General features: G+C 49.8%; 3 protein-coding genes across 3 annotated transcripts; all 3 read left to right on the top strand.

Moving 5' to 3' along the window:
• The first annotated feature begins 739 nt into the window (after positions 1–739).
• Positions 740–6019, top strand: pex19 (peroxisomal biogenesis factor 19). Its single transcript, XM_023832629.2, has 8 exons — positions 740–884; positions 1481–1584; positions 2499–2664; positions 2857–2942; positions 3246–3419; positions 3984–4163; positions 4279–4323; positions 4413–6019. Exons 1-8 carry the CDS (start codon positions 809–811, stop codon positions 4497–4499), a joined length of 918 nt encoding a protein of 305 aa, XP_023688397.1. The 5' UTR covers positions 740–808; the 3' UTR covers positions 4500–6019.
• A 168-nt stretch (positions 6020–6187) lies between these two features.
• Positions 6188–18093, top strand: copa (COPI coat complex subunit alpha). The gene is made up of 29 exons (XM_023832619.2): positions 6188–6415; positions 6962–7075; positions 7318–7391; positions 7519–7599; positions 8238–8314; positions 8478–8587; positions 10751–10860; positions 11076–11175; positions 11267–11485; positions 11954–12104; positions 12199–12265; positions 12442–12517; positions 12801–12883; positions 13051–13276; positions 13391–13529; positions 13875–14037; positions 14142–14288; positions 14364–14553; positions 14707–14802; positions 15085–15173; positions 15385–15508; positions 15609–15698; positions 15793–15899; positions 15992–16138; positions 16261–16584; positions 16687–16797; positions 17192–17353; positions 17447–17641; positions 17729–18093. Exons 1-29 carry the CDS (start codon positions 6376–6378, stop codon positions 17786–17788), a joined length of 3672 nt encoding a protein of 1223 aa, XP_023688387.2. The 5' UTR covers positions 6188–6375; the 3' UTR covers positions 17789–18093.
• Positions 18094–20246: 2153 nt separating this feature from the next.
• On the top strand, positions 20247–26821 carry ncstn (nicastrin). The gene is made up of 17 exons (XM_023832620.2): positions 20247–20397; positions 21174–21275; positions 21452–21575; positions 21659–21777; positions 21947–22092; positions 22175–22325; positions 22665–22777; positions 23085–23237; positions 23455–23559; positions 23678–23755; positions 23969–24138; positions 24410–24512; positions 24633–24731; positions 24850–24937; positions 25124–25290; positions 25403–25615; positions 26056–26821. Exons 1-17 carry the CDS (start codon positions 20343–20345, stop codon positions 26176–26178), a joined length of 2109 nt encoding a protein of 702 aa, XP_023688388.2. The 5' UTR covers positions 20247–20342; the 3' UTR covers positions 26179–26821.
• Positions 26822–27067: the final 246 nt, after the last annotated feature.

The following is a 27067-nucleotide window of genomic DNA, read 5'->3' as shown; positions in this document are numbered from 1 at the left end:
TATTATTTTTGCATGGAACATTTTCCATGGGCACGCAATTGCCTGGCGAAGTTCTACCTGTGCGCCATGGAGAACTCCCTGTCTGGATGCAACTCATGCTTGGAACAGAGTTCTGACCCAATATCCTTGTGGTAGGCCTAAATGTTCAGTCTGCTCCAAAAAATCACATGTTGCCATTTAATGCAGAAGTTAGTTCCACTGTCACTTAGAGCTAATTTGAGGTTATGTTATATGGAATAGTCATAAAAAGGGTGAAGTTTTCCCCTTGTGTATTCTGATGAAAAACTGCCTGCGTCACTGTTATCAAATGACTAAACGGGAAAATGCCTCGCTTCCATGACAATAATATCAACAACATTTATCAACAAATATTCAGTTCTACAGCTTAGCTGCCTTGAAATTATTCGCATTAACTTAAAAACATTTGAGGTATGTCATACATTTAAGAGAGTGAATTATGCAAAATTTCAAGTACGTATAAACTGAGCAACTTATAACAACATAATTGGGAGCAAGGCCGTAGCCATGGAGCCAACACTGAGTGGGACCAAGGCCGAAATCATAATATATATTGGGGGGACATTGTGAGCTCATTTGAATACTGGGGGGTGGGGCGTGTGTCCCTCAACATGTATTATAATTACAGTCTTGATTGGAAGGTAGTTTGCCTGAGTTGGTTATTGGACTCCGAAGCGGCAGGTGGCGATATTGAGTCTTGCTGCTTCAGCGCGACCTGTTTAATTTCTAAAAAAAAAGAAGAGAAAGTCGCGCTTGGTTACGTTAATATACTGCGCAGCTGTCAATCAGGATGGAAGACAAAATGGCCTCAGCATCTTCTGAACCTCCAGAAAGTCAAGATCCCGAACTGGACGAGTTATTGGACAGTAAGGTTTGAAATTTTCTTTGATGTGTCCCCAGTCTAGTGCAAGAACTTGAGTTTATGTGAGTGCGCTTAAATGGGGAACAAAAGTCATATTATTGACGCTGCTGTTTTGACATGCTATGCGAACATGGCCAAATGTACTTTTTGTTGTTTGCTTCGCCGAGATCTAATGTTCAAGGTTTGATGTGTCACGTGTGACACTGGACCATGAGACCCACGGATATTACGAAAATATAACGTGTCTGCATCGGCGCTGCTAGAAATTAAGCCCCGAACTCGATTTACGTCGATTCTTTTACTAAGTTATGATCAAAAATTCTTGTTTTGAAAGAAATTTAGAGAGTGCGAGCATTCAATATTTTGTGTAATCGGCATCGCTTTTGGCAGAATTTATGCCTTAAAACTTTTAGGGAATCTTTTCGGTGCATCGGTTCCTGCTTCCACAACCGTATGGGTAGATTAGTTCAAGTAGTATTGGTAAGGGACCTTCGTATTGAACTGGTGCAACGTCCGTAATAATCTATATTTATTGTGTTGCTTTTCATAAGATATTTCTGAGAGTAGCTGCTGAAACATCCCTCCTGCATCTTGCATTAGGCGCCCTTGATGACTTTGAGAAGACGAAATCTGCTCCTGCAGCCCACGACGCTGGGGCTGCTGCTGCCGCCGCCTCCAATCCAGGCAGCGGGAACCAGGAGCAAGTGAGGACCGCCACAGCCCCACATAGGAGAGAAAACAGGCGGTGTGCCCTGTGCTGTCTGGGATAGAGTGCAGGTCCCCCAAGACCAGGATAAGGGGTTAGAAAGTAGATGGATATTTTCCATCAAATACCTGCTTAGTTTCTGCGTTTAGGTCTCTCTTAACAGAAAAGCACTCACTGACGTCAGGATGTCTTGCATATTGCTGCTTTCCATTTACCTCGGTGGTTGGAAGTTGGAGCTGAGAATGGCATCGCACTCGAGTTAATACCCGGGACCTGTTTCCAACAGCAGGATTTCTTGCTTAGCCAGACAACTTGTCTGATGTAAGGTAGCCAGGTTTATGTGGTCTTTATGGGGCTTTTTTCACTTGCGTTTAGCCCAGACTACCTTAAATCCAACAGGTTATCTAGCTAAGCAAGAAATTCTGCTTTCTGAAACAGGCCCCAGTTCTAGCCAGGTTCATTGTTAGCCTTTGTTAGCAATATTAATTGATAACAATGCATTATGCATTATTTTGTGCATTACAAACAGTGTAGCAACACGTCCACAGACAGCGGTTGGGCGTACAACAGATTTAATGAAACGCATTTAAGACACAAGTGCTAATAAACACTACATAACTACAGTTTTCACTTCTGTTCATAAAGGGTGCATCCATTTTTAATTCTGAGGTTCCTCTGACTTTCCGAATCAGAATTCCGACTTCAAGGGGCTTTCCAATCGAAATTTCCAACTAGGAACTCGGAATTTCCGACTTCGGAGTTTAAATGGAATGCAGCGTATTTTGGTGGTAATCCAAAACTGGCAGATAATTTCAGACTATGTGGATCCTTAGAGCAATGTGAATTGTGTGCGAGTGCGGGATGCTTCTCTGTGCCCGTGCGTCTCGCGTGACGTGCGCTCTGCTGTGCCAGCCCCCTCTGCTGCTAGAGGACAGCCAGTTCTTCGAGTCGCTGTTCGACGGCGAGATGGCGAACCAGGCGCGGGAGGAGTGGGAGCGGGCCATGACGGAGCTGGCCCAGGAGGAACCCGAGCTGCTGGGGCAGTTCCACAAGCTGTCCGAGGCTGCTGGCAAAGTGGGTGCGTGCGTTTGTCTCTCCGCGCCGTGTGTGTCTGCCCGTGTTCACTGCACATCAAATCAGGAAGTCAAGTCGATGGACCAATAAGTGCGAAGGAACCGCTGAGGTGCAGCCCGGCTCCCCGAGTAAACCTTCCAGGTGGAGGTGCTGCTCACTTATGTGTCCGTCTGTTTACTCTTTTCTTCTTACATAGGAACAGATCTGGCTTCCCAGCAAGAGTTCACGTCCTGTTTGAAGGATACACTGACAGGACTGGCGAAAAACACAGACAGCTTGCAGGTAGTTACAAGTCCTGATGTGAAGGAAAGACGAGGTTAAAAATGTAATGGTGTATGCGAACGTAAGTTGGCCTTCTTCTGTGGTATCATCTTATTGTATTGCATGGAGCATCCATCAGTATTTAAATGCAGCAGGTCGAAAATGATATATTACCTTAAGATATTGCTTTAAGAATGAAAGGAAAATTGGGAATCTTTATGTGGGCTTAAAATTCCTCTGTTTATAACATGATACTAAATTTCCCTTCATTTCTCCGTGTCGCTTTTCTGCTTATTGTCTGATGTCGTCTCTGCTGATCCTCAGAATGCAGGATTGGCCGGTGAGGAACTGGCAAAGACCCTGCAGGGACTGGGACTGGATGAGAATGGGGAAGGGGGGGCGGAGGACGGGAACATTCTGCCCATTATGCAGTCAATCATGCAGAACCTGCTGTCAAAGGAGGTTCTGTATCCATCCCTGAAAGAGATCACAGAGAAGGTTTGTGCACGAGTGTGTTTGTCATGTTCAAACAATGTTAATAAATTGCGTAATGTACTCAGATTCATTGCTACTACTATACGATGGTTCATGTTAGTTTAGTGTTCACTGGGAAATCATAAGATGACCGTGTAAATTTTCTAGATCTGTAATAAAGTGCTATTTTTTTTTTCCTGACGCCACGTAAGCTGGAGAGACTGATTCTTTCAAGAAGCACATTATGGAATGGGTGTGCTAACGGCAAACGGACTCGTGCATCACACGACATTCATGCTCCAGCTAATTTGGGAGCCCAGTTTATCTGTGTTGAGATGATTAGAGAATTTTTTTGAGGAATCTAATGACAAGCAGAATTTTAATTTTCATGTTAATGCAGTCCCTTATCTGCTGGATTTGAGTATTGAGGAGCTGGGTGTTGATATTTCTCCAGAAAACCAGGTTGTGTAGGTGTCTGAATTACACTCCTGAAAGTTTTTGCTTGGATGTACAGCTGATATGAATCTTCCTGGCAGCAGTTCCCTGTCTGTAACACGACTGACCGAGAGGCTTGTCATTCATCCGCAGTACCCTGAGTGGCTGAGCAGCAATCGCCAGTCCCTCCCCCCTGACCAGTACCAGCGCTATGAGCAGCAGCACAAGATCATGGGCCAGATTTGCAGTCACTTTGAGAAGCAAGGAGAAAGGGGCCAAGGCGGGGGCGAGGGGGACAGCAGCTTTGAGGAGATCTTGGAGCTCATGCAGCAGGTATGGAGCTCATGCATGGAGATTAAGGAAACCGTGTGACTTCAGAGTTTTATCATCAAGATGGATGAATAAGCGTTGGTCTGAGAATCACAGAGCTGTGTTTTTCCCTCCTCAGCTGCAGGATCTGGGTCATCCTCCAAAAGAGCTGGCAGGGGAAGTGGTGAGTTTCTGTGGTGATTGGGAATGACCGCCGAGTACCGACCATGTGGCAGAATAACGTCCCTCACGCTGGTCCTCCTTCTCTTCAAGCCTCCTGGCATGAACTTTGACCCGGACTCTCTGAATGTTCCGGCTCCCCCAGGAGGGGGGACAGAAGAACAGTGCTCTGTCATGTAAAGCCCAAGGCTGCTGGTGACATGATCTGACGAACTGGGAGACGCAAAGAGGCGACATCTACCAGTGACGGCTGACTGGTGTCTGAAGAAAAACCAGAAGACAGGAAGTTCCTCACCTTTCCGCAACTACTCCTGTGTATTAAAAAAAAAATCAAGTGGTACATGTACTCATACCAATTGCTTAGGTCTTCCCTCCTACTACACTTAGAAATTTGTCTTCAGTTGGATTTGCTAAGCACCTCTCTTAACCCTTCGAGGTCTGCTGACCAGTAATCTGCCAGTTGCTCATTTCTGGAGCCCATGAGTACATCTTGTCACTGGAGTCACTGGAGTTTTCTGGCAACACAAGAACATCAGTCAAGCTGTTTGCCCATTGAGCAGGGATTTGATAGTTTAGGGATTTGAAAGCAAGTTACTTAGAATCTAAGCTTGAATTTTACATTCATGTGCTAGATTTGAGACCATTAACAAGCAGTAATATTAGTACATCCTTTTATATTTATAATTTCTGACTTGATTACAGTGGCCAAGCTATTGTCTGGCTGGTATTCTCAATACAGGAAATGACTGTGAATTCAGCTAATATATCCCAAATGATTTTGTGGTGAAACACTAATCCCTCGGGAACATCTTTAGTGATGGGTTGCAGTTTCTGGCTGCCTGAATTACTCATCTACTGTACAAAATTCTTTCAGTTTTGCCTCTGTATGACTGCTATTATACAGAAGCACAGATCCTTGCAGACAATTTATGTATGTTTGATGCCTTGTAAAACAGACATTTGTTATTGAATATTCTCTGTAGTTTTTGCAGTAACTGAAAAGTGGAAAAACAAGTCCCAGACACAGATTCAGTGGTAGTGACGGCTGAATTGCAGTATGAATTTATAAACTAACCCTTCACTGTGGCTGTCACATTTGAGTGCCTCTGTGTTTCCTATCAATACCCAGGGCTGTCCTGCTTACTCCTGGATTACGAAGAGTCTTGCTTCATGCTAATTCATCTACCCCTTTCAGTCCTTTAAGGGTGAAAGAGATTCCTTGTGCTTGCATTAATTCCTCTTATGAGAGGCCCTGGTCAAAGGAGGAGGGAAGAGTTCAAGGAATTGTTGGAGCGTGGCTGCAGGATTCTGTCCTGAATTCTGCATCTTGCCGTTTTTTTAAGATTTGAGGCTGTCATTGCACCACTGATATGGTTCCTAAATACTGATGGCACATCTATGCTCATTTTTGCATGGTTGACTGCTAACTGATTATGCCCTTTGTGATATATGCTCAGGGTGTTAATAATCAATCATAAGGCAGTGTTTGGGCTAAAAAAAGGAGGATGAGGAATGCCTGTATTATATGGCTGATTATGAGTTGGAACACAGTGATTACAAAGTCCAGTGTAAGAGTAATAACCTTTTCTTAAATTCTAATACGTTAACAGTGATCCTTTATAGGACTTTACTTTTGTTCCAGTCTGGGATACTGTTCATATTAAATATCTGAAAATACTGAATAAAACCGGTTTACACCACTTTGTCTTGACCTTTTTCTTTTATTTACATAACGAAATAGACACACCCTCACCATTTTACCTTCCCAAAATGGCTGCCAGCTGACCGTCAAGCTGGAATACTGCAACGTGGCTATTTCCGCCTTGGAGTAATTTGAACAAACTTTATTGTTTCCTCCGCCGCAAGCGGAAGCTGCAGCGGGTGACGTGTCAGGGCTTCGCTCAGAGGAACTGGATTGGTACCGGAGACGTAGCCGTGGCAAACGTATTAGCAAGAAAAGAAGCGAAGTAAAACAGTCGCATATGGTTTTGCCATTTCAGTGGATGGTTAAAACCAGGAGTATTTACATTTGTTTGATTTTTGCTGGAAACAGACGATGTTGACCAAATTTGAGACGAAGTCGGCCCGTGTGAAAGGTAACGTAGCTAAATAGACCGACACTTCAGACCATAATCGTGGCCTATTACTGTTTCGTCTGGTTCATCTTGTATACCTTGTAACAGTCGTTGTCTTTCTACTTTGTAGTGTATGGCTAAACATTAGTTATCTGCACATTGAGATAATTCAGTCCTTGCAGTAGCTTTTTATGTCTGTACAACCAGAGTAGTCGCTAACTGGGTACTAATTCAGCAAGGACATAGTGTTCTAAATACTGTAGTAGTGTTATTTGTGTATGATTCGACTGAAGTGCAGAAAGCAACCGCTCTCTGCTTGTCTTTGGCTGTGATGTATCGGGCTAGCAATCTAATATGTCTGTAATATGCTAAGAAATGTTGATTGAAGTGGATTGTCCTTATAAGGAAATACGTGTCATCCGTCCATCCATCCATCTGTCCGTCTTGGCCCCGCATACACTGATGAGGGTTAAGTAGCAGGCGTGTCCGGGATTGACGTGAACGGAATGACACATTATTGGGGGGTAATATTTCCTTTAGAACATGACATTCTTCATCCTTCATCAGGGCTAAGCTTCCATCCCAAGCGGCCATGGATTCTCGCCAGCCTGCACAATGGAGTCATCCAGCTGTGGGACTATCGCATGTGCACGCTGATCGACAAGTTTGACGAGCACGACGGTAACACGCTTCCCGTCGTAGCTGGGATCCCTTTCCAGTGCATGTTATCCACCAGACCCGGCACTGACGCTTGGGCTCATGCTGACCAACGGGCTTCATGAGCAGGACAGGCTTTCTGTCATGTGCAGAACGGGTGCAGAGAGGTGGTCCGGCAGGCGAAAATCCAAAAGCACCCTGGTAGTCAGGTTTTTGAAGGGCTCTGTTTGTGATGAAATCTGATTTTTTGAATTTATGTTGTGCAGGTCCGGTTAGAGGAATCGACTTCCACAAGCAGCAGCCGTTGTTTGTATCTGGCGGAGATGACTACAAGATTAAGGTGAGCCATTATGCTGCATGTATGCTGTGTTAAGCACTTGTATAGACAACTGTGCTCTGCATCCAAGCCCTGTTCCGGCACAGTAATTATGCATCTGACTGTACTCTTGTATGCTTCTGCTGTTCAGGTCTGGAATTACAAGCTACGGCGCTGCCTGTTCACGCTGCTCGGTCACCTGGATTATATCCGCACCACGTTCTTCCACCATGTGAGCTCCTCTTCCCCTGTTACTATCAGCACCCATGCTCCCTGTTTTGTGTTACCCAGAATGCCCGGTGGCAGAGAGCGGTCATGTAGGCAGTGATGCCTGTGCTGGACCCCACCCCACTGTATTCTGGACTGGTGACATCACATCACATTAAAATGGAATTGCAATACTTTATTGATCCCTGCAGAGAAATTCCCTTTTTGCCTACCCTGTGTTGCTCTCCATGAGACAAACGGACACACGTAGAGATGAGAGCAAGCTTGGGGGGTCACAGCACAGGGTCAGCCAGCGTGCAGGACCCCTGGGGCTGGGGGCCTTTGCTCAGAGGCTCAACTGCCAGCATCAGTCTGCTGGCCCCGGGATTTGAACCGACAACCTTATAACAGAGGTGGCAATTTCAGGTCCAAAAAGTAAAAATCCAGACCAGGATTTTGTTTCAATCAACAACTTGAGTACTATATGACTGTGACTCTTTATGCTCAACTGGGTGGTTGAAACAAAATCCTGGTCTGGATTTTTACTTTCTGGACCTGAAATTGCCACCTCTGCCTTCTAATCACAAGCACAGAGTCACACGCTGCTCCCAAAGTAATTAATTATCCCAAAGTAATTAAAAAATGCTTGTGCCCGCTCCCCAGGAATACCCCTGGATTTTGAGTGCCTCTGATGATCAGACCATCCGCATCTGGAACTGGCAGTCCCGCACCTGTGTCTGGTCAGTTTGTGCTTTTTGTCAGAATTGCCAGAAAATTCAGTTTTGGGTTCCGCCAATGAATGCTTCTATTACGGAGGCAGTGGGAATTAGTATGGATTTGCTGTTTTAGTACTCTGCCGGCGTGCTGTAGTATTAATGTCTGTCTCTCGCTCTCTCTCCTCAGCGTGCTGACAGGACACAACCACTACGTGATGTGTGCTCAGTTCCACCCGTCGGAGGACCTGGTGGTGTCGGCCAGCCTGGACCAGACCGTGCGCGTGTGGGATATCTCTGGTGAGAGTGTGGGCCAGCAGGGGGTGCTGTTGGGTCTGGGAATGGGTGCGTGTGGGCGGGGAGGACAGGGGAGCTGCTGGGGACACCCGGAGGACAGAGGCTCCGTGAAGCTGCTGTCAGAAGCTCCCCCCTCCTCCTTGCCCCCCCCCCCGCCCAGGAATGACGGACGCCATGGCGAGGTGGCTGTCAGCGCGCCGATGGAGCATAAAGCCCGACAGGCTGAGCCAGGACCTCGGAGGCCTGCAGGACGAGCTGGGTTTCTCTCTACATCGCCTCCTAGTGGCTTCACTGGAGTGTTTCAGAGCATAGTGAGCCTTGTCATAGGGTGATTTTTTTTAATACATAATGTTCTTCTCGGGGCTCGGACACCCAGAACCTTAGCTGTAGCCATCGATAGCATCTCTGTCTCTTTGAGAAAAAGAAACGCTCACAGCACTGAAACCATTAGGAGAGATGAGGGGAGATCGGCGCCCCCTGCAGGCCATTGAGGGCTTGGGTCACCCAGCCCTGTGATCAGAGATGGAGGCTCATCTAGGGGTTGGTCGAGGCCTCTGGAAGAGCGCCCAGCATGTCGTCGATGCCTCAGTGCTTGGCTTCCCATAAACGAGCTGGTTGAATGTTGCGCATGTCCTAACTCTGTTTCATCTCACCTGCGTCTGACACTAACAATGACCACCTGCATACGTATCTAACGCTCACCTCTCTGCGGACATTTCACCATCTTCTGGTACAGTGCCTGTACAGTTTCCCTTCAGCAACAAGCATTTGCATGCATACTGTTTCCTGAAGAATTAAGGGAATTTTTTTTTGTGGGTTTGGGGGCGGAGTGCGTGCTTTCTGGAGTCTTTTATGAGAAGAAACAGAAGGTAGTCAGTTGAAGACGCTTTGTGCCCAGCATTCATCTTTCAGCCTTGACACTGTAACCATAGACCAGTGAGGATTGTTAATATGCACATTTTCTACCTACTTATTGGCTAACCTGACTGATGAGCAAACTCACAAATATCCTTGATGCTACACTGTAGCTGTAAGAGCATAGAGACAGGAGATAGGTTTAGGTTGCATCTTTTAATGCCTGCATGCACTCACACGATTACTCACCCAAACCTCCCCTATGTCACCCAGCCACACCCATCTGATCTGGACTTTATATCCCTCTGCCCACTCCGTCCCCCCCCATGAGTGATCATCCCCCACCTCCTGCTATTGCATTACCCTGTACCCACGCTCCGCCAGAAACATCCACACTCGCACGTGGGGGGTTCCTTCTGAGTTTTAGTTCCTACCTTTCCGTCCTTTGGGCCCTCCACACGGCAGATTCTGCTGTTTTAGTTGCTGGTGCAAACTCTGCTCCTTCCGGTTGTGAGTGTTCTGGCCCGGACAGCCGTTATGACAGTGGTGACTTGATTTAATTAATCAATGACTGATCTAATTATTACATTAATCGACAGCTGTTGGGTTGAGTGTGAAAGGTTGCAGTCATACTTAATGATGATCATATTGTTTTGTTCTTTTTTTTTTTTTGGCTGGGAACTTTTAAAAAGAAAAGCAGTAGTCCTTTAAGTTAAAAGGAAAAGCAAATTTTATATAAATAATGTGGGCGGGGAGGACAGGGGACAGTGATTTATTATTTATTTAATAAAGGACTTTTTGTTATTTTTCTTCACCTTTTAATATCATGATAATTATCGCACGGTGAGTTTTTTTGTATCATTACATCCTTGTCACTGGTAGCCGTCAGGGGCTTCAGTCCCACTTAGTGGTGGGTGGGTTCGGATCCACCAGTCATGAGAAGCATGAGTCTTGGGTCTGGCATAGTGGCTGTCGGGTCAGGATCACGTTGTGAGCAGGGTTTGCACACATGCGCTTGCAGCGTCTCTGTGTGGCGGCCGAAAGGAGGCGTGTGTGTGTGTGTGTGTGTGTGTGTGTGAGTCATTGCTGCCTCTCCCTACGCCCCCTCGTGTGTGACCTCTCTCTGCCTCTCCCTACGCCCCCTCGTGTGTGACCTCTCTCTGCCTCTCCCTACGCCCCCTCGTGTGTGACCTCTCTCTGCCTCTCCCTACGCCCCCTCGTGTGTGACCTCTCTCTGCCTCTCCCTACGCCCCCTCGTGTGTGACCTCTCTCTGCCTCTACCTCTGCCCTGCGTGGCACCGGGGGGCTCAGGCCTGAGGAAGAAGAACCTCTCTCCTGGCGCCGTGGAGACGGAGGTGCGGGGTATCTCCGGCGTCGACCTGTTCGGGGCATCGGACGCCGTTGTCAAGCACGTCCTGGAGGTGAGGGGCTGGCTTTTGGCGGGGGAGGGGGGATTTCAGGGGAGAATGTGGTTGAGGTGGAGCCATTGTTGGACCTGTTGAATCTGGCCTGCTTTGAGATACCATCAAGTCATGTGACATCGAAGCTTCTTTCCTTGGCCTCGCCCATGCAGTGATCAGTGGCAGGCAGCAGGGGGCAGTGTGGCATAACCTCATAGTCTCCTTCTGTGCTATAGGGTCATGACCGTGGAGTGAACTGGGCAGCCTTCCATCCCAGCATGCCTCTCATAGTGTCTGGAGCCGACGACCGGCAGGTCAAAATATGGAGGATGAATGGTGAGAGACGCGCTTGGCCACAAGAGACTCCGTCCCCCCTCCCTGGATGCTCCTGTAATGTGAGGCACGTCTTGTCTCTCTCTCCCTACAGAGTCCAAGGCGTGGGAGCTGGACACCTGCAGGGGGCACTATAACAACGTGTCGTGCGCAGTCTTCCATCCCCGCCAGGAGCTCATTCTGTCCAACTCGGAGGACAAGAGCATCCGGGTGTGGGACATGTCCAAGAGGACCGGCGTGCAGACCTTCCGCCGCGACCACGACCGCTTCTGGGTGCTGGGCGCTCACCCCAACCTCAACCTCTTTGCTGCCGGTGAGCTGCTGGATGGACGGGGACCGCTAACCTAACCTCCACTGGCCCAGGGCCTGGCTGACTCTGCTTTAGCAAAAATCATACTTTGCTTTGGTTAGAAGCATCTGCTAAATGCTAATCAGCCTGTCAGCAGGCCGGAGTGAAGCTTTAGGTCAGGGTTCTTCAACTCACGGTCCTCGAGGTCCGAGCGCTGCTGGTTTTCCAGCCTTCCTTTACCTGTCAGTCAGGTGTGAAGCCTCTGACCAATCAGAATCAGTAATTATTAAACAACTACCTGGGAGAACTGAAAACACGGCCTGGATTTGGAATCGAGGTCCAGAGTTGAAGAACCCTGCTTTAGGTGATGAAAAGCAGCATGGAGGCGCAGTTTGGGTTCGATGTTTGATGCCATGGATGTTCCGGGCCGTGACGCTGGGACTTCTCCGCTGTGTGTGTGTGTGTGTGTGTGTGTGTGTGTGTGCCCCCCAGGCCACGACAGCGGCATGCTGGTCTTTAAGCTGGAGCGGGAGCGGCCCGCCTACGCCGTCTACGGAAACATGCTGTACTACGTGAAGGACCGCTTCCTCCGCCAGCTCGACTTCCACAGCAGCAAGGACACCGCTGTCATGCAGCTGCGCAGGTGAGGGCGCCGCGAGCGCATCTGCGCAGGCGTCTGCGAGGAAGCTTCCTTGCATAAACCATAACGGCATCTCTCTCCTCCTCTGTCCAACCAGTGGGTCCAAATTCCCAGTGTTCAGCATGTCCTACAACCCGGCTGAGAACGCCGTCCTGCTCTGCACCGTGAGGCTCCCGCCGCTGTTGCCCTAACGTGCACACTCACACACACTCAGATACACGCACACACATGCACACACTTGCGCACACACACAGACACACGATGACTAAGATACATGCACCAATGGGACTGATGTACCCTGTGCTCACTCTCCCTCTCTCCTTGCCTCCCCCCCCCCCAGCGAGCCACTAACCTGGAGAACAGCACCTATGACCTGTACTCCATCCCCCGAGAGAGCGACTCCCAGAATCCGGACGGTCAGCGCCTCTGCTCTCCCCTTTTTCTAGTCTTTTGTTGGTGACCCAGAAGTGAAATGCACCAAGAAAGCGTGAAAAAACCCACAATCATTTAGGGAAACGCGAAACGAAGTATTACTGAAAACAATGAAGAAACCACAAGAAATATTTGTTGTATTTGTACTTCAGGGCCAGACCGGGTGTCACTGTGTGTCTAATGCTGCCACAGTGGCCTCCTCTCTCCTGTTGTGTTGCCATGGCGTCACAATGATGGGATGTGTTCTGTGTTCTGTTACTCCCACAGCTCCCGAGGGAAAACGCTCTTCCGGCTTGACTGCGGTTTGGGTCGCCAGGAATCGCTTCGCTGTCCTGGACCGTATGCATTCGGTAAGTGTGTGTGTGTGTGTGTGTGTGTGTGTGTGTGTGTGTGTTTCTAATGGTGGTGGTTCAGAACATCCAACAGTGATGATGAGGATGGTGATGGATTTTGATGGCAGTGATTTTAATGATGGTGATGGTGATGATGATGATGATGATGGTGGTCTTCCCCTCAGCTCCTGATAAAGAACCTGAAGAACGAGATCGTGAAGAAGGTGCAGGTGCCGAGCTGCGAGGAGATCTTCTACGCCGGCACGGGCTCGCTGCTGCTGCGCGACGCTGACGGCGTCACGCTCTTCGACGTGCAGCAGAAGCGCTCTCTGGCCACCGTCAAGATCGCCAAGGTCAAGTACGTGGTTTGGTCTGCGGACACCAGCCACGTGGCCCTGCTGGCTAAGCACGGTACGTGCCAAGGCGGGCAGCCTGCCAATCGCGTGCCAGCGCGCCGCCCGGGTCACAGCCGGCTCCAAGTCAGATTACAAACCTGCTCATGCATTTTTCTCCTTCATACTCCAGCCATCATGATCTGCAACAGGAAATTAGAGAGTCTGTGTAACATCCACGAGAATATCCGTGTAAAGAGCGGAGCCTGGGACGAGAGCGGAGTGTTCATCTACACCACCTCCAACCACATCAAATACGCCCTGACCTCTGGGTAACGTGCATCGCAACTATACTATACTACTATACTATACTACTATACTATACTGTGCTGTGCCACACTGCCACACCCACCCACAAACCCCATCCAGTTTGCCCTGAGTTCTGGGTAACGTACATTACAACTGTACTCTACTATACTGTGCTGTACTATGCTGCCACACCCACCAACCTCATCCAGTACATCCTGACCTCTGGGTAATGTGCATCACAGCTATACTCTACTATACTATACTGTGCTGTACTATGCTGTCACACATACTCTCAGAGCTCTTCCAGTGCACCCTGACCTCTGGATAGCAGATCAGTCCCTCACCTTAAGCTCTTGTCCCCTCTGCAGTGACCACGGAATCATTCGGACCCTGGACCTACCCATCTACGTGACACGCGTCCGAGGAAACAGCGTCTACTGCCTGGACCGGGACTGCCGCCCGCGTGTGCTGACCATCGACCCCACGGAGTACCGCTTCAAGCTGGCCTTGGTCAACCGCAAGTACGAGGAGGTGAGCAAAGCCACGGGTTCCGCGCTGCAGGTCGGGGACTGGATCCTGCCCGGTGGGGACTCCGTAAGTCCGTAAAGATGCCAGTGACGTGTTCACCTGCACAGGTGCTGCACATGGTGCGCAATGCCAAGCTGGTGGGCCAGTCCATCATCGCCTACCTGCAGAAGAAGGGCTACCCCGAGGTCGCCCTGCACTTCGTCAAAGACGAGAAGACGCGCTTCAGCCTGGCGCTAGAATGTGGAAACATCGAGGTGCGTCTTCTGAGTGCGTGCTCATCCGTCATGCGTGTGTGTGAGTCCGGAGGCCTGACCCGTCTCTCTCCGTAGGTGGCGTTAGAGGCTGCGAAGGCTCTGGACGAGCGGAGCTGCTGGGAGAGGCTGGGCGAGGCCGCGCTGCTCCAGGGCCACCACCAGGTGGTGGAGATGTGCTATCAGAGGACCAAGAACTTCGACAAGCTCACCTTCCTGTACCTCATCACGGGCAACCTGGCCAAGCTGCGCAAGATGATGAAGATCGGTGAGAGTAGGAGGGGGAGGCGTGCGGGGAATCGGGGAACTGGTTCAAAAAAAAAATAATCAGTGTAGCCTGGAATAATCTCATAACAGGAATGCTGCAGAGTATGAGGAGTGTCGGGGTGTGTGACGGTGTTCTGTGTGTGTGTGTGTGTAGCGGAAATCAGGAAGGACATGAGTGGCCATTACCAGGGGGCTCTTTACCTCGGTGATGTCAGCGAGAGGGTTCGCATCCTGAAGAACTGCGGCCAGAGTAAGTGCCTCTGTTTGCAGGAGAATGTCCCCGCAATGCGATGATAACCTGTTATCTTTTTAGGTCCCCACAACGGAAAACTCACTTCTATAAAAATCTGTGACTGCAATCATAAAACTAAACGAGTTTTGTATTTTGTTTAGTTACTTATGGTTAAGGTTAGGGCTGGGTTGGGGTTAAGGTTGTCATTATTGGGATTAGGGTTTTGCCCATAGAAATGAATGGAGAGTCCCCACAAAGATATGGATGTCTGATTGTGTGTGTGTGTGTGTGTCTGCACAGAGTCCCTGGCGTACCTGACAGCTGCCACTCATGGTATGGATGAGGAGGCCGAGGCCCTCAAAGAAACCTTTGACCCGGAAAAGGAAACTGTGAGTTCTTTGATGCTCAGACTGGACCCTTGGGTTCCCCCTCTCTTCCCGCGCACCGGGTTCCCCCGGTTCCCCCTCTCTCCCCGCGCGCTCCGGTTCCCCCTCTCCCCCCCGCGCGCCCCGGTTCCCCCTCCCCCCCCCCGCGCGCCCCGGTTCCCCCTCTCCCACCATTTGGTAAAAATGGGTGAGATTCTCCCTGTCCTGTGGTCAGGTGCCCGACATTGACCCTGATGCCCAGCTCCTCCAGCCACCACCTCCCATCAACCCCCTGGACACCAACTGGCCTCTGCTCACGGTCTCCAAGGGCTTCTTTGAGGGGGCCATCTCTGCTAAAGGTGAGTCTGCCCCCCCGTTCCCCTGACCATACAGTGACAGTGCACGTTCTTTGTGGTTACGAGTCCTCACGCCGTGGATGTCCATGCTCTGTCTCTGCAGGGAAGGCCGGTCAGATGGCTGCTGATCTCGACATGGAAGCTCCAGGCGGTGAAGGCTGGGGGGAGGACGCAGAGCTCCAGCTGGATGAAGGTCAGCCCGGCCGATTTCTCGGAGCGTCTCGAGTTGGTCCATTTAAGTGCGGATCACCAACCGCCTGCGCCCCGCCCGTTCCTCTCTTTATCAGATGGCTTTATGGACGCTCAGGAGGGAGCTGTGGACGAGGCTGGCATAGGAAAGGAGGAGGGAGGTGGATGGGAGGTGGAGGAGGACCTCGATCTGCCCCCGGAGCTGGTATTTACCGCCTGATAACAGACGGATTGTGAGTCTCATTTGCTGTTAGCTTGGTGTTTTTCGTTTTCCAACCCTGTGGGTTTGGCCAATAGGAGCTGCCAGCCGGAGCAGGCGCGGGGGCTGAAGATGGCTTCTTCGTGCCGCCCACTAAGGGCATGAGTCCCACCCAGATGTGGTGCAACAACTCGCAGCTCCCCGTGGACCATATCTTGGCCGGGTCCTTTGAGACGGCCATGAGGGTGAGCTGGAGAACCAAACTCGGTCCGGTCCACGGACGGTCAGGCCTGTGGACGTCGTGCTTGTCAGTTTCCAGAACACGTTTGAATTAGTCCCATTTTTCTGCTCTTCCTACCCTTCCCAGCTCCTCCATGACCAGGTGGGCGTGGTCACCTTCGCGCCATACAAGCCCCTCTTCCTGCAGACGTTCTCCCGGGGGCGCACGTGCTACTCCGGCCTGCCGTCCCTGCCCTGCCTCCATGGCCACCCTCAGAGGAACTGGAAGGAGGCGGGCGCCAAGCAAGGCCTGCCCGCGGTCGGGCTGCGCCTGTCTGACCTCATCGCCCGCCTGCAGCAGTGCTATCAGCTGACCACAGCGGGCCGCTTCGAGGAGGCCGTGGAGCGCTTCCGCGTCATCCTGCTCTCCGTGCCGCTGCTGGTGGTCGACAACAAACAGGAGATCGCCGAGGTGAGCCCTCCACGGGACCTCGCCCCGTCTCAACCGGCGGCACTTCCTGTTTAGTGGACGCATCACTTCCTGTGAGCTGATGACCTCACCCGTCTCCCACAGGCACAGCAGCTGATCACGATCTGTAGGGAGTACATAGTGGGCTTGACCATGGAGACAGAGAGGAAGAAACTGCCCAAGGATACACTGGAGCAGCAGAAGAGGCTCTGTGAGGTACGACTGCCCCGCTGCCACCAAGCCCTGCACCTCCTGGGCTTTTGCTTACTCTTCACTTACTCTTCACTTACTCAACACTTACTCTTCCTCTCCTTCCTGTTGTGTTGATGCCATCGACAAGACCCTTGTCACGTTGCTAAAAACGCCTCGCTTATGGCAATGTGTAAAAGTAGCATAGCAATGGAGAAGAATGTGAGTGTAACAGAGGAGGAAGATGAAGCGAATGAGGCAGGCTATCAAAAATTATCGACGTCTCAGTGAGGGCCGGGCGGCGTCCCCTTGGCTGAGCCTCGTTTCTCGCCTGCCTCCGTCCCCTTGGCTGAGCCTCGTTTCTCGCCTGCCTCCGTCCCCTTGGCTGAGCCTCGTTTCTCGCCTGCCTCCGTCCCCACAGATGGCTGCCTACTTCACACACTGCAACCTGCAGCCGGTGCACATGGTCCTGGTCCTGCGCACGGCGCTCAACCTCTTCTTCAAGCTCCGCAACTTCAAGACGGCGGCTGGCTTCTCCCGGCGCCTCCTGGAGCTGGGGCCCAAGCCGGAGGTGGCACAGCAGGTGCGTGTGTGTGTGTGTGACGCGTGAGGCCGCGCATGTGCCTCGAGAGCCCGCCCACCCACATCTGACTCCATCCTCCCTCTACAAATGTAGACGCGCAAGATCCTGGCAGCATGTGAGAAGACCCTGACGGACACCCACCAGCTGAACTACGATCCCCACAATCCCTTTGACCTCTGTGCAGCCTCCTTTATCCCCCTGTACCGGGGGCGTCCTGTGGAGAAGTGTCCCCTCTCTGGGGCCTGTTACTGCCCCACGTACAAAGGGCAGATCTGCAGAGTGACACAGGTCTGTCTGAAACACTATGCTTCATTATAAACCTTTCAGGCATGGTGATTTTTGTCCTTATTTTTGATGTTAATCCTCGTCTTGCAGGTGACAGAGATTGGGAAAGATGTCATCGGTCTCCGTGTCAGTCCCCTGCAATTCCGCTGAGAAGAAATGGGAATGGGATTGTGGGCTGGAATTGGAGAATGCCTGAAAATTACACCTGAGAGAATCTATAGTCTCTAATATGTATTTTGTCTAAATGTTCAGTCCAGGTTTAAGTATTTTCCATGTCTCACGGTAGAATATCCTGTCCTGCCTACATTGCTTTGCTGTTTTTGGCTGATTTAGGCAAACTTGGAGAATTACTAAGTAACTACATTTGATGCAAAAACGTCCAGCTATAATACTCCATTTTAGCATTAGATGCACTCTGTAAGGGTAAAAACATAAAAGTTAAAATGCTTGAACAACTTTTTTGTGTGGCTTTTTCGTGTGGGGAGACCATGACCTACCAGCAACTACAAAAAAAAACAATGCAAGATTCATAATGATATAGAGATGTTTGATACAATGATCTCATCGTCAAATATTCACCTTCCAATATTTACCTCCAAATATTTCCAACGCTTAGTCAACAACCCCCCCCCCCCCCCCCCCAGTCAACATCTTTTACCTTTGTCTAGGGCTGGGTGATGTATCATATTTTCAAATCAAGATACAGGATGATATAATACCCTTTATATTAATACAGCTCTCATATGAGTCTGATACAAACTATCCTAGCAGTGCACTTCACACCTGCACTTAATGTTGAAGGTCACTTGATGTCATCCTCTGGCGCTGTTGGATAAGTTGACGGTCATCTCTGGCATTACAAAGTCACTTCCACCCTTTACCTGGCTGGTTTCCGGTTGTTCCCAGTGTCTCCTGCTTCACCTTGGTCTTGTGTACTGCTGTCTTATAAACTTTGAGTCTGGAAGTAACCTGCTGTGTAGCTTTCTGTCAGCAGATCCAGGATTAAGTCAGAATTTAAAAATGCAGATTTTTTTTTTGTTGTTGTTTAAAGAGTTGTCTCAATATTTTCCAGAGCAGTGTACTTTAACTGTGTGTTAAAATTCAGCTAATATAACTGAAAATGTATGTAATGGTAGCAAATTCTGACATGGCAGCAGAAATTGCAGAACATCGGCACTCCTTACAAGTACAGTACATGCTTAGCCTAACAAATACCCATTAATAGTGTTAGGCATAACAATCTCCGCTTGCATCCAAATACACTGGCAGTATGACATGAAATTAATATTAATTTTGAATGCAGAACAATTTCCAGGGTTAGTTCCCCAAATAAGTGCATTTCCTCACCTCTTAGTGGAATTTATAATTTAATAGGAGTGCAGCTGCAACGTAGGATTAAGTAACACTGATGCAAGGACAAACGACAGATGAGTGCGGCCAAACATATGTCGCAAACTAGTTTGAGGGGGACTAATTCTATGATTAATATCAGGATTATTGTCGCACTAACAACAACCCTGGAGATGGGAGCGATGGCGGTGGTTCGGGGAAACATAGGTACAAAAGCCTCGCGAGAGCGAGACGACAACACAGATTGTGCAGCATCTCTCAGCCGGATTATCCAGTTTCATTATGTAATATAACTGCATTTGCTGCCACTATGTGCCCCTGTCTTATTTTGTAAATGTCTTGTAAATGTTCTTTTTTGGTTAATCTTGATGTTCACTGTTCAGTTATCACTTGTGTTGTAATTTAAAGCTTCAATAAAAAAACCTCTCCGCCAGCTGCACAAACTGGAACCGCCCCCATGACGACACACCTTTGCCCTTATTGGCTGAAGAGTTTAATCACACGCATGACGTTTGCATCCCAGGAAGTTCCGATGCGTTATCTGCTATTTCTCCCGAAAAGCACGTAAGCAGTGAGAACTGGTTTTCAGTTAATTTACCTGGTAAAATAAAGTTTAAATAAATTAAATAAATGCCCTAATAGTACACGTAAGTTACTGGTTTATTTATTGTTAGTTACTGTAATGTTGCACTGCTTTATTTGTTTAATCGTCCAGTCTATGAAGAAGGCATTCAAGTAAGAATTGCATTGTACTCTGTACATGACAATAAAAACTTTGAATCCTTTAAGTAAATGTATTTGATCTTATCCCTGGCTGCTATCTTTTTACACAGTCACTATACGCAATAGTTTTTTTTTTCCACTGCTTACAGTTTGTATCAGGAGTTGGTTATTGTAAAAGAAGAAATGTGCATGCAGGTAATATTTGTATAGCTTTATCTACACCCTTTTGGCAGTGCGGCCATTGCAGTCAGGTCTGGCACATTACAAGGAGTAGAAGTTGTCCGACTTGGCTGCAGTCAGTTTATACTCTACCCCTGCAGCTGCCGGCAGTATTATCCATAAATAATATCCATAAAAAGCACTACATGATTGGCCAATTTATTAATATTCACGAGAGAAGCGCTACCTGATTGGTCGGTGAACATGCGCTGCCTGTTTTTTATGTCTAAGGCTTTCACTGGCCAATCGAGCGCTTTTTGTATGAATATTAATACGTTTCTCCTGAACCACAAAATCTGCATGGCAACCGGCCGCTCCCTCCCTCCGTGACCCGCATGACGGCCGCCGGAAAAGGAAGATCGCGAGAGAAGCGCTTCCTGCCCCACACTGTTATGCTCATACAACCAGGAAGATGGGCCCTCAGGCGGCATCGCTCGTCCTTTTAACCCTCTTTTTCGCTTGTAACGGTAGGAAATGTCGCGGTGCCACTATGGTTTGGGGGTCCCGCTCCGTACGCGGCGGATTACGCGGTATAATTAGTTTATAAACACGGAATCTCCGTAAAGATACGCACTTTATGTCTCGTGAGTCGCGCTTGTTGTTGTTGATATAATATATGGAGACAGTCGCCATTAGACCGTATAACAGACAGTCGATGGATGATAGTATGGTGTCTGAGCTGAAGACGGAGGCGTTGAAGCGACGCCGCCGTCGTATTGATGCAGGGGGCCGCCGTTAGCTTTGCTTCCTGGGCGCCGGTGTGCTAAGCTAACGGCTAACGTTACTCTCTGTGCGGAAGAGCGGCGATCCCGTCTGACCTCGCTTTCAGTACTTCTTCCATAAGTTCATATGTATTTTGCTTGCGCCGCAGTGTTTAGATGGTTGCAGTTAGGACATCACTGACTCCATATGGCGCCCTAGGCGAGCATCACCGCCGACGCCCCCCGTCCGAAGCAAAGTGAAATTGACTGGCAAGTAGCTGCCACCTCAGAAATTGGCTTCCTAGGCGGCCGCCTATGTAGTCTATAGGATTGACTGGCTCTCCCTGATTCATTTGGAAACACTGCGTGTCCTTGGCTATTGTTCAGTTACAAAGCTTTAGTGGAGATAAGTTGGGGGGGGGGGGACTGTTATGGAGAAGTGTCAAGCAGCGGAGAAAAGTCCTGCAGTTTCTGTTTCAGGCTGACTTAACGGTGAAGGGCTTTGTGAGGGTCTGCTGACTGAGTGATGACTTCTCCATCAGGTGTAAACAGCAGCTCTGTGCAACAGAAGATCTACGTGGAGCTGAAGAACACTTTTCCATGTGTCAGACTGCTCAACGCCACTCACCAGATAGGCTGCCAGTGTGAGTCTCCGCTGCAACTCGCTCATTTGGTGCCGCCTGGCTTAAATAGGATGCCTACTGCACCACACTATCTGTATTAGAAACTCACGAAGATCATTTTCTTTGCTGCTTATCTGTGTGTAATAACATCCATCCACCCATCTGCTGCATGAATTTTCTCCCTCCGATTCTTTCAGCCTCTATCTCGGGTGATACGGGCATCCTCCACGTTTTGGAGACTGAGTCTGATCTTAACTGGGTTCTAAGCTCAGGACCCAACCCACCATACTTGGTCCTGATGGACGCCCAGTACTTCAACAGGTACGGCTTGTAAAGATGGGGTGTCGCGCTCGGAGTTGCACAGCGCCCCCTGGTGTTGAAGACTGAATGCTGCGTCCTTGCAGGAGCACCATGATGAGGTTCAGGGACTCCATGCGAGTGGCTGGTGTCGTCCTCGTGATCCCCAAGTCCAGTCCCCCGCAGGGTTTCTCTCCGCATAACTCCTGCCCGAACCAGGGCACGGGTGAGTCGTGTGCCGCCGTGCTGGTGGCTGTGCTGAATGTTAATAACTGCTGGCAGACGTGACTGGATCCTTAAACACTTGCACAGTGGTCAGGCAGTTAATAACTGTGCTTGAAAATGAAGTTTAAGGACATTAACACTGACCAAAACTTTCCTTAATCTCCCCACAGGTGTGTATTCGAAGAACTACGGCCCCGAGCTGGCAGACTGCAACACAACGGTGTGGAACCCCTTGGGCGACGGCTTGTCTTACGAGGACTTCAACTTCCCCATCTTCTCCCTGCACGAGGACAACGACACTGACATCATTCGCAAGGTATGGTGTCTGGTGTCGGGGAGGGGGGGGGGGGCGTTGATGGCGTTGATGCATTGCTGCATATCTGTTCTTCCCCCTGCAGTGCTACCAGGATCACAACGTTGGCGTGAACAACAGCGCCCCCCAGTACCCGCTGTGCGCCATGCAGCTCTTCTCCCACATGCACGCCGTCAAGGACACAGTGACTTGCATGAGACGCACTGACATCCAGTCCAGGTTCAGCATCAGCCCAGGTACATGGTGACGTGTGTGCGGCCGGGGTCCTCCCCGAGACGGCCCCGCAGTGCGGCCGGGGTCCTCCCCGAGACGGCCCCGCAGTGCGGCCGGGGTCCTCCCCGAGACGGCCCCGCAGTGCGGCCGGGGTCCTCCCCGAGACGGCCCCGCAGTGCGGCCGGGGTCCTCCCCACTGTCATCCTCTCACTGGAAGACCAACCAGCAGCACTTACAGTGAACTTGTTGGCAGCTGTACTACACATTTACATTTTTGTAAATAGCGTCTTACGTGTCTGGGCTTTGACCGTCATTCCGCACAGATCAGAACCTTCTTCTGTATGTCTGTCTGTCTGCTGTAGAAATTGTATGCGACGCCCTGACGGACTACAATGTATGGGCGTCCATTCGGCCGCTGAACAACACGGCCAAAGGTCACTTGAACGGGGAGAAACTGGTCGTCGCCGCCACTCGGGTGAGTGATGCAGTGGGGATTGGCACTTTAGCTGCACTGCTGCTGTCATCAGATTCAGAATATTTTATTGATCCCTGAGGAAATTATCAGCAGGTCACGGACCATCATGGCCAATCATAGTGTGGTATAAACTGACCTGGATTATTGTGTCCGGGTCAGATGAGGCCCTCCTCCCTGCATTATATGTACGTGTTCAGTTGTTTCTGGTTTCTTGGAGCTGCATCTCCGCCTCGCTTGAGGAGCACGTGCCACGCCGCTGACCGTGCATGTCATGTGGATCCTGAGTCTCTCGCCGCTCGTCTTTCAGCTGGACAGCAGGTCTTTCTTCTGGGATGAGGCTCCGGGGGCAGAGAGTGGCGTGGCGGGCTTCGTCACCCTGCTAGCGACGGTCCAGGCCCTGCGCGCCGTCACGGAAACGGCACCGACCCCAAACAACATCCTCTTCGTCTTCTTCCAGGGGGTCAGTGTGTCGCCCCCGTGTGTCGCCCCCGTGTGTCGCCCCCGTGTGTCGCCCCCGTGTGTCGCCCCCGTGTGTCGCCCCCGTGTGTCGCCCCCGTGTGTCGCCCCCGTGTGTCGCCCCCGTGTGTCGCCCCCGTGTGTCGCCCCCGTGTTCTCTTTGTCCTCCTGCGGATGGGCAGCTCTTTGACAGAGTTCTGCTCTGATGCCCCCATGCTTAGGAGGCCTTTGACTACATTGGAAGCTCCCGCATGGTGTATGACATGAAGAATGGAAAATTCGTTATTGATCTGGACAACATCCACTCCTTGATTGAGATTGGACAGGTAAATGCACGCACCTCCTTCACCCAGAAATTTATGACCTTTAGCAAACCAAATGCAGTCTCCCTGACTGTGTAAATCTACATATCTTGCGTAATGTAGTACTTGTTCTGTGCACTAGGTGGCACTCCGAAGGGACTCAAAGCTGTGGCTGCACTCTGACCCTGTGTCTCGGAAGAACAGCTCTATTGAGAGTGAGGTGAGGGGACCAGAGGGTTGATGTGAGAGGAGAGGATGGAGTGAATTGCTCTTTGTTTCTTTCAGTACATCAGAGGTATTCGAACTGTAGGCTGCGCCCCCTGGTGGGGTGTGAAGGAATTGTGCAGAAGCTGTGCGAGGGGTTTGAGGTGGGGACAGACCTATTTCACAACTCTGTTCTGTCTTGGTGCTCATTGAAGCTTTTCCTTTCCAGGTCAAGAAGCTCGTCAGCAACATGCAACATGCAGGCGCCGGGCTCAGATTCTCATTGGATGAGCCGGGCGTCACTCAGCCCCTCCCGCCCTCCTCCTTCCAGCGCTTCCTGCGGGAAGGGGTCATTCCGGGGGTGGTGCTGGCCGACCACCAGTCTGCATTCAACAACAGGTAGAGGTCAGGGGCATAACTTTGGATTGAACTTTGGGGGGGTTGAGGGCCCCACCCATTCATCATGACAATATGGTTATTTGGGGGGCGGTTCTGGCTGGTTCTTATTTGGGGGGGGGGGTTAAAAACCCCCCATCCCCCCTGTAATTTATGCCCGTGGTACAGGATGAGAGGACAAGGTCATCAGCAGAAGGCTAGGATTAGGAAGATGAAATGCCAGATGAAATGTATAAAATACTTGTTATGGGTTCCTGCCCACGTTCCCCTCCAGGTACTACGAGAGTCTCTATGACAACGCCGAATACCTGAACGTGACCTACCCCCCCAACCTGAGTCCGGAGGAGCAGTTGGAGTTTGTCACCAACACTGCCAAGGTACACAGCGACCTCCATTCCTGCTCGCTCTCCGTAAACCCAGCAGGGATTCGCGGAAAGGCGTCACGGTGTTGTGTTTGGCTGTGCGCTGCCGGAGGTGACTGTGTCCCTTCCTGTCAGGATGTGGCGGAAGTGGCCACACTGGTCGCCCGATCCCTCTACATACAGGCGGGAGGCGAAAAGGCTAACCTGCCCAGCATCAACGCGGACCCCAAGATGGTGAGGCCCTGCTTAATGACCGCTCTATCGCTCTGGGATGTTTTGTAAGGCTGCTTTGGCTATTGCGTCTATTCCCCCTTTACCAGCCGGGTCATTCGCTCCCTGTCACCCCTCCCAGGTCACCCAGATGCTCTATGGTTTCCTGGTTCAGCCCAACAACAGCTGGTTCCGAGCGCTGGTCGCCCCCGACGTCGTTCAAAAACTGGGTGGGTGAGAAAAGCAAACATTTAATCTTTATGCACGTCCAGCTCTGTAACAACGAATGCCATCAATGGCCGAACCACCATTCCGGAGCGAGCGTGTTCTGCGTGCGCTGTCAGAGAGCATTATGGGCTGCTGCTGATCTGCACTGCTTCCTTGATTGACATGTGAGGCTCCTCCCGTTCCAACAGGGCCCCGCCCCCTGCAGTACTACATCGGTGTGCATGATAAGAGTGACCCTATTAAGACGTCGACGCGGATCATCCAGTACATACTTGCAAACTTTACCGGAACTGTCACCAACCTGAGCCAGAGTCAGTGCCAGCACCCAGAGAACCTGCCCGGAGAAAGCAAGGACGTGAGTCTGTCCTGTGCTCTGCTCTCCGTCTCCCCGTCGGTCGTCTTCAGAGTCCGTGATGTGAGAATCTCTCTCTCTCTCTCTCTCTCTCTCCCCTTTCTTGACCCTTTAGCTGTACAGCTATCTCTGGGTCCAGGGCCCCGTGGCCCCTAACAGCACACAGGGGGAGGGTTACTGCATTCGGGCCCCCGTACGCCTATCCAGGGCAGTTTCCCCAGCCTTCGAGCTGCAGGACTACGGTTCCAAAGATTACTCCACGTGGGCGGAGTCGCGGTGGAAGCGCATCAACGCGCGGATCTTCCTGGTCGCCAGTCGTGATCTGGAGGTAAACCTGGCCTGTTCTTTCACATAACTGCCGTTCAGTTTACATGTATTAAATCGAAGGTGGTGAAATAGCCTTTAAATGAAGAGAGTACAAATTGTGGTACTTGGTAGCTGACTAAAGCTGTGAGAAGCCTGGGAACATTCGATCAGATTCTCGACATTTTCATCTCCGCTTCTGCTCCTGTACTTTCAGCACATTTTTTTCCATACATTCGCCCAGTATTTCCCCGTTATCTTGTATATGAAAATATTTGTAGTCTCTTGAAAACACTTCCAGTCATATTGTGCTAACAATGGTAGCATCAGTGTTTCTTTCAGTCTTTTAACTACCAAGTGCGAATCTGAACATTAGGGTAAATTCTGCAGTGATTATGTCAGCTTGGCTTCTTCATGATCTATCATCACGCTGCATCTGTCCCTAACCCCCACCCCCCCCTCCAGATGCTTACCCTTGGTGTGGGGGTGGGTGTCCTGCTGGTGTCGCTCCTGGTGACGTACTTCATCAACGCCAAGGCGGACGTGCTCTTCAGCAGCTCCAGGGAACCCTCCAGCACTGCCTATTGAGCCAGTTATAGGAGCACCTGGACCAACCCGGGTCTGGATGGATGGATGAATGGGCGACTGGACAGGACCATGAATGAATGGACTGATGAGGATGTAGATGTGTGAGGGAGAGGAGAGGTATAGATACGGCCATAGATGAAGACTGCTACCAAACTTCTGCAGATTGGGCTTTTTAAAATTAATTTATTTTTGTTTTGGCAGGATTCAACTTGGGTCGTGGTCTTTATCGTACAGGTGTTTATATTTTTTATCAAGAATGACATGTTTACTTGCGCTAAGCACTAAAGCTTGATCGGGTGTGTGTGTGTGTGTGTGTGTGTGTGTGTGTTTGTTTGTGTGTGTGTGTGTGTCAGTGCAATAGATTTTTATGTCTGTACTACACTGCTTAGTTTCTCCCCCTCATGAAAGTGGAGCATTAATTGCCACAGGTTACAAATGAGAACAAAAACTTAATTCCTTTATTGCAAGTATAGGGAAAAGATAGAATGAAAATGTTAACTGCTCTAATTGTTTCTTTTATTTGTGTTGAAATATGATGACAAAGATCTTTAGTGTCTTTGAATTGCTGACCCTGACTGTCTTTCAAGGAGAGGAGCAGACAGTGGGTTTCTTTATAATTAAATAAACATGGTTTCGTTTCCAATTTCCTGAGTTCTTGCCTTTTACCTGGAACTATTTTGTCACATTAAATGTCAAAATTGCACATTAAAATTATCAGCAGTGGACATTAGTTCTAGTCCATTAGAAACATGGAATTTTCCACTAAAATCTCACATAGAATTTAGTACAGTACTTATTTCTGTACATTTGCTCATTATTTGTAACCTTTTGAAACAGTTCCTGTACATTTACTGTACAGTGGCATCCATAATTAATATGGAAGTACTGG

The sequence above is a fragment of the Paramormyrops kingsleyae genome, chromosome 4, assembly GCF_048594095.1.
Source record: "Paramormyrops kingsleyae isolate MSU_618 chromosome 4, PKINGS_0.4, whole genome shotgun sequence".
Lineage (NCBI taxonomy): Eukaryota > Metazoa > Chordata > Actinopteri > Osteoglossiformes > Mormyridae > Paramormyrops > Paramormyrops kingsleyae.
This window is presented reverse-complemented; position numbering and strand designations above follow the sequence as displayed.

Excerpts from the sequence above, each read along its gene's own strand:
- pex19 (XM_023832629.2), top strand. The coding sequence starts at position 809 with ATGGAAGACAAAATGGCCTCAGCATCTTCTGAACCTCCAGAAAGTCAA. Across the intron at positions 1,585-2,498 it reads GCAGCGGGAACCAGGAGCAA|CCCCCTCTGCTGCTAGAGGA; the intron begins GTGAGGACCGCC and ends CTGCTGTGCCAG. Across the intron at positions 4,164-4,278 it reads TCTTGGAGCTCATGCAGCAG|CTGCAGGATCTGGGTCATCC; the intron begins GTATGGAGCTCA and ends TTCCCTCCTCAG.
- copa (XM_023832619.2), top strand. The coding sequence starts at position 6,376 with ATGTTGACCAAATTTGAGACGAAGTCGGCCCGTGTGAAAG. Across the intron at positions 14,038-14,141 it reads TCAACCGCAAGTACGAGGAG|GTGCTGCACATGGTGCGCAA; the intron begins GTGAGCAAAGCC and ends TCACCTGCACAG. Across the intron at positions 15,509-15,608 it reads GGGGGCCATCTCTGCTAAAG|GGAAGGCCGGTCAGATGGCT; the intron begins GTGAGTCTGCCC and ends CTGTCTCTGCAG.
- ncstn (XM_023832620.2), top strand. The coding sequence starts at position 20,343 with ATGGGCCCTCAGGCGGCATCGCTCGTCCTTTTAACCCTCTTTTTCGCT. Across the intron at positions 23,560-23,677 it reads CCTTGATTGAGATTGGACAG|GTGGCACTCCGAAGGGACTC; the intron begins GTAAATGCACGC and ends TCTGTGCACTAG. Across the intron at positions 24,139-24,409 it reads CAGTCTGCATTCAACAACAG|GTACTACGAGAGTCTCTATG; the intron begins GTAGAGGTCAGG and ends GTTCCCCTCCAG.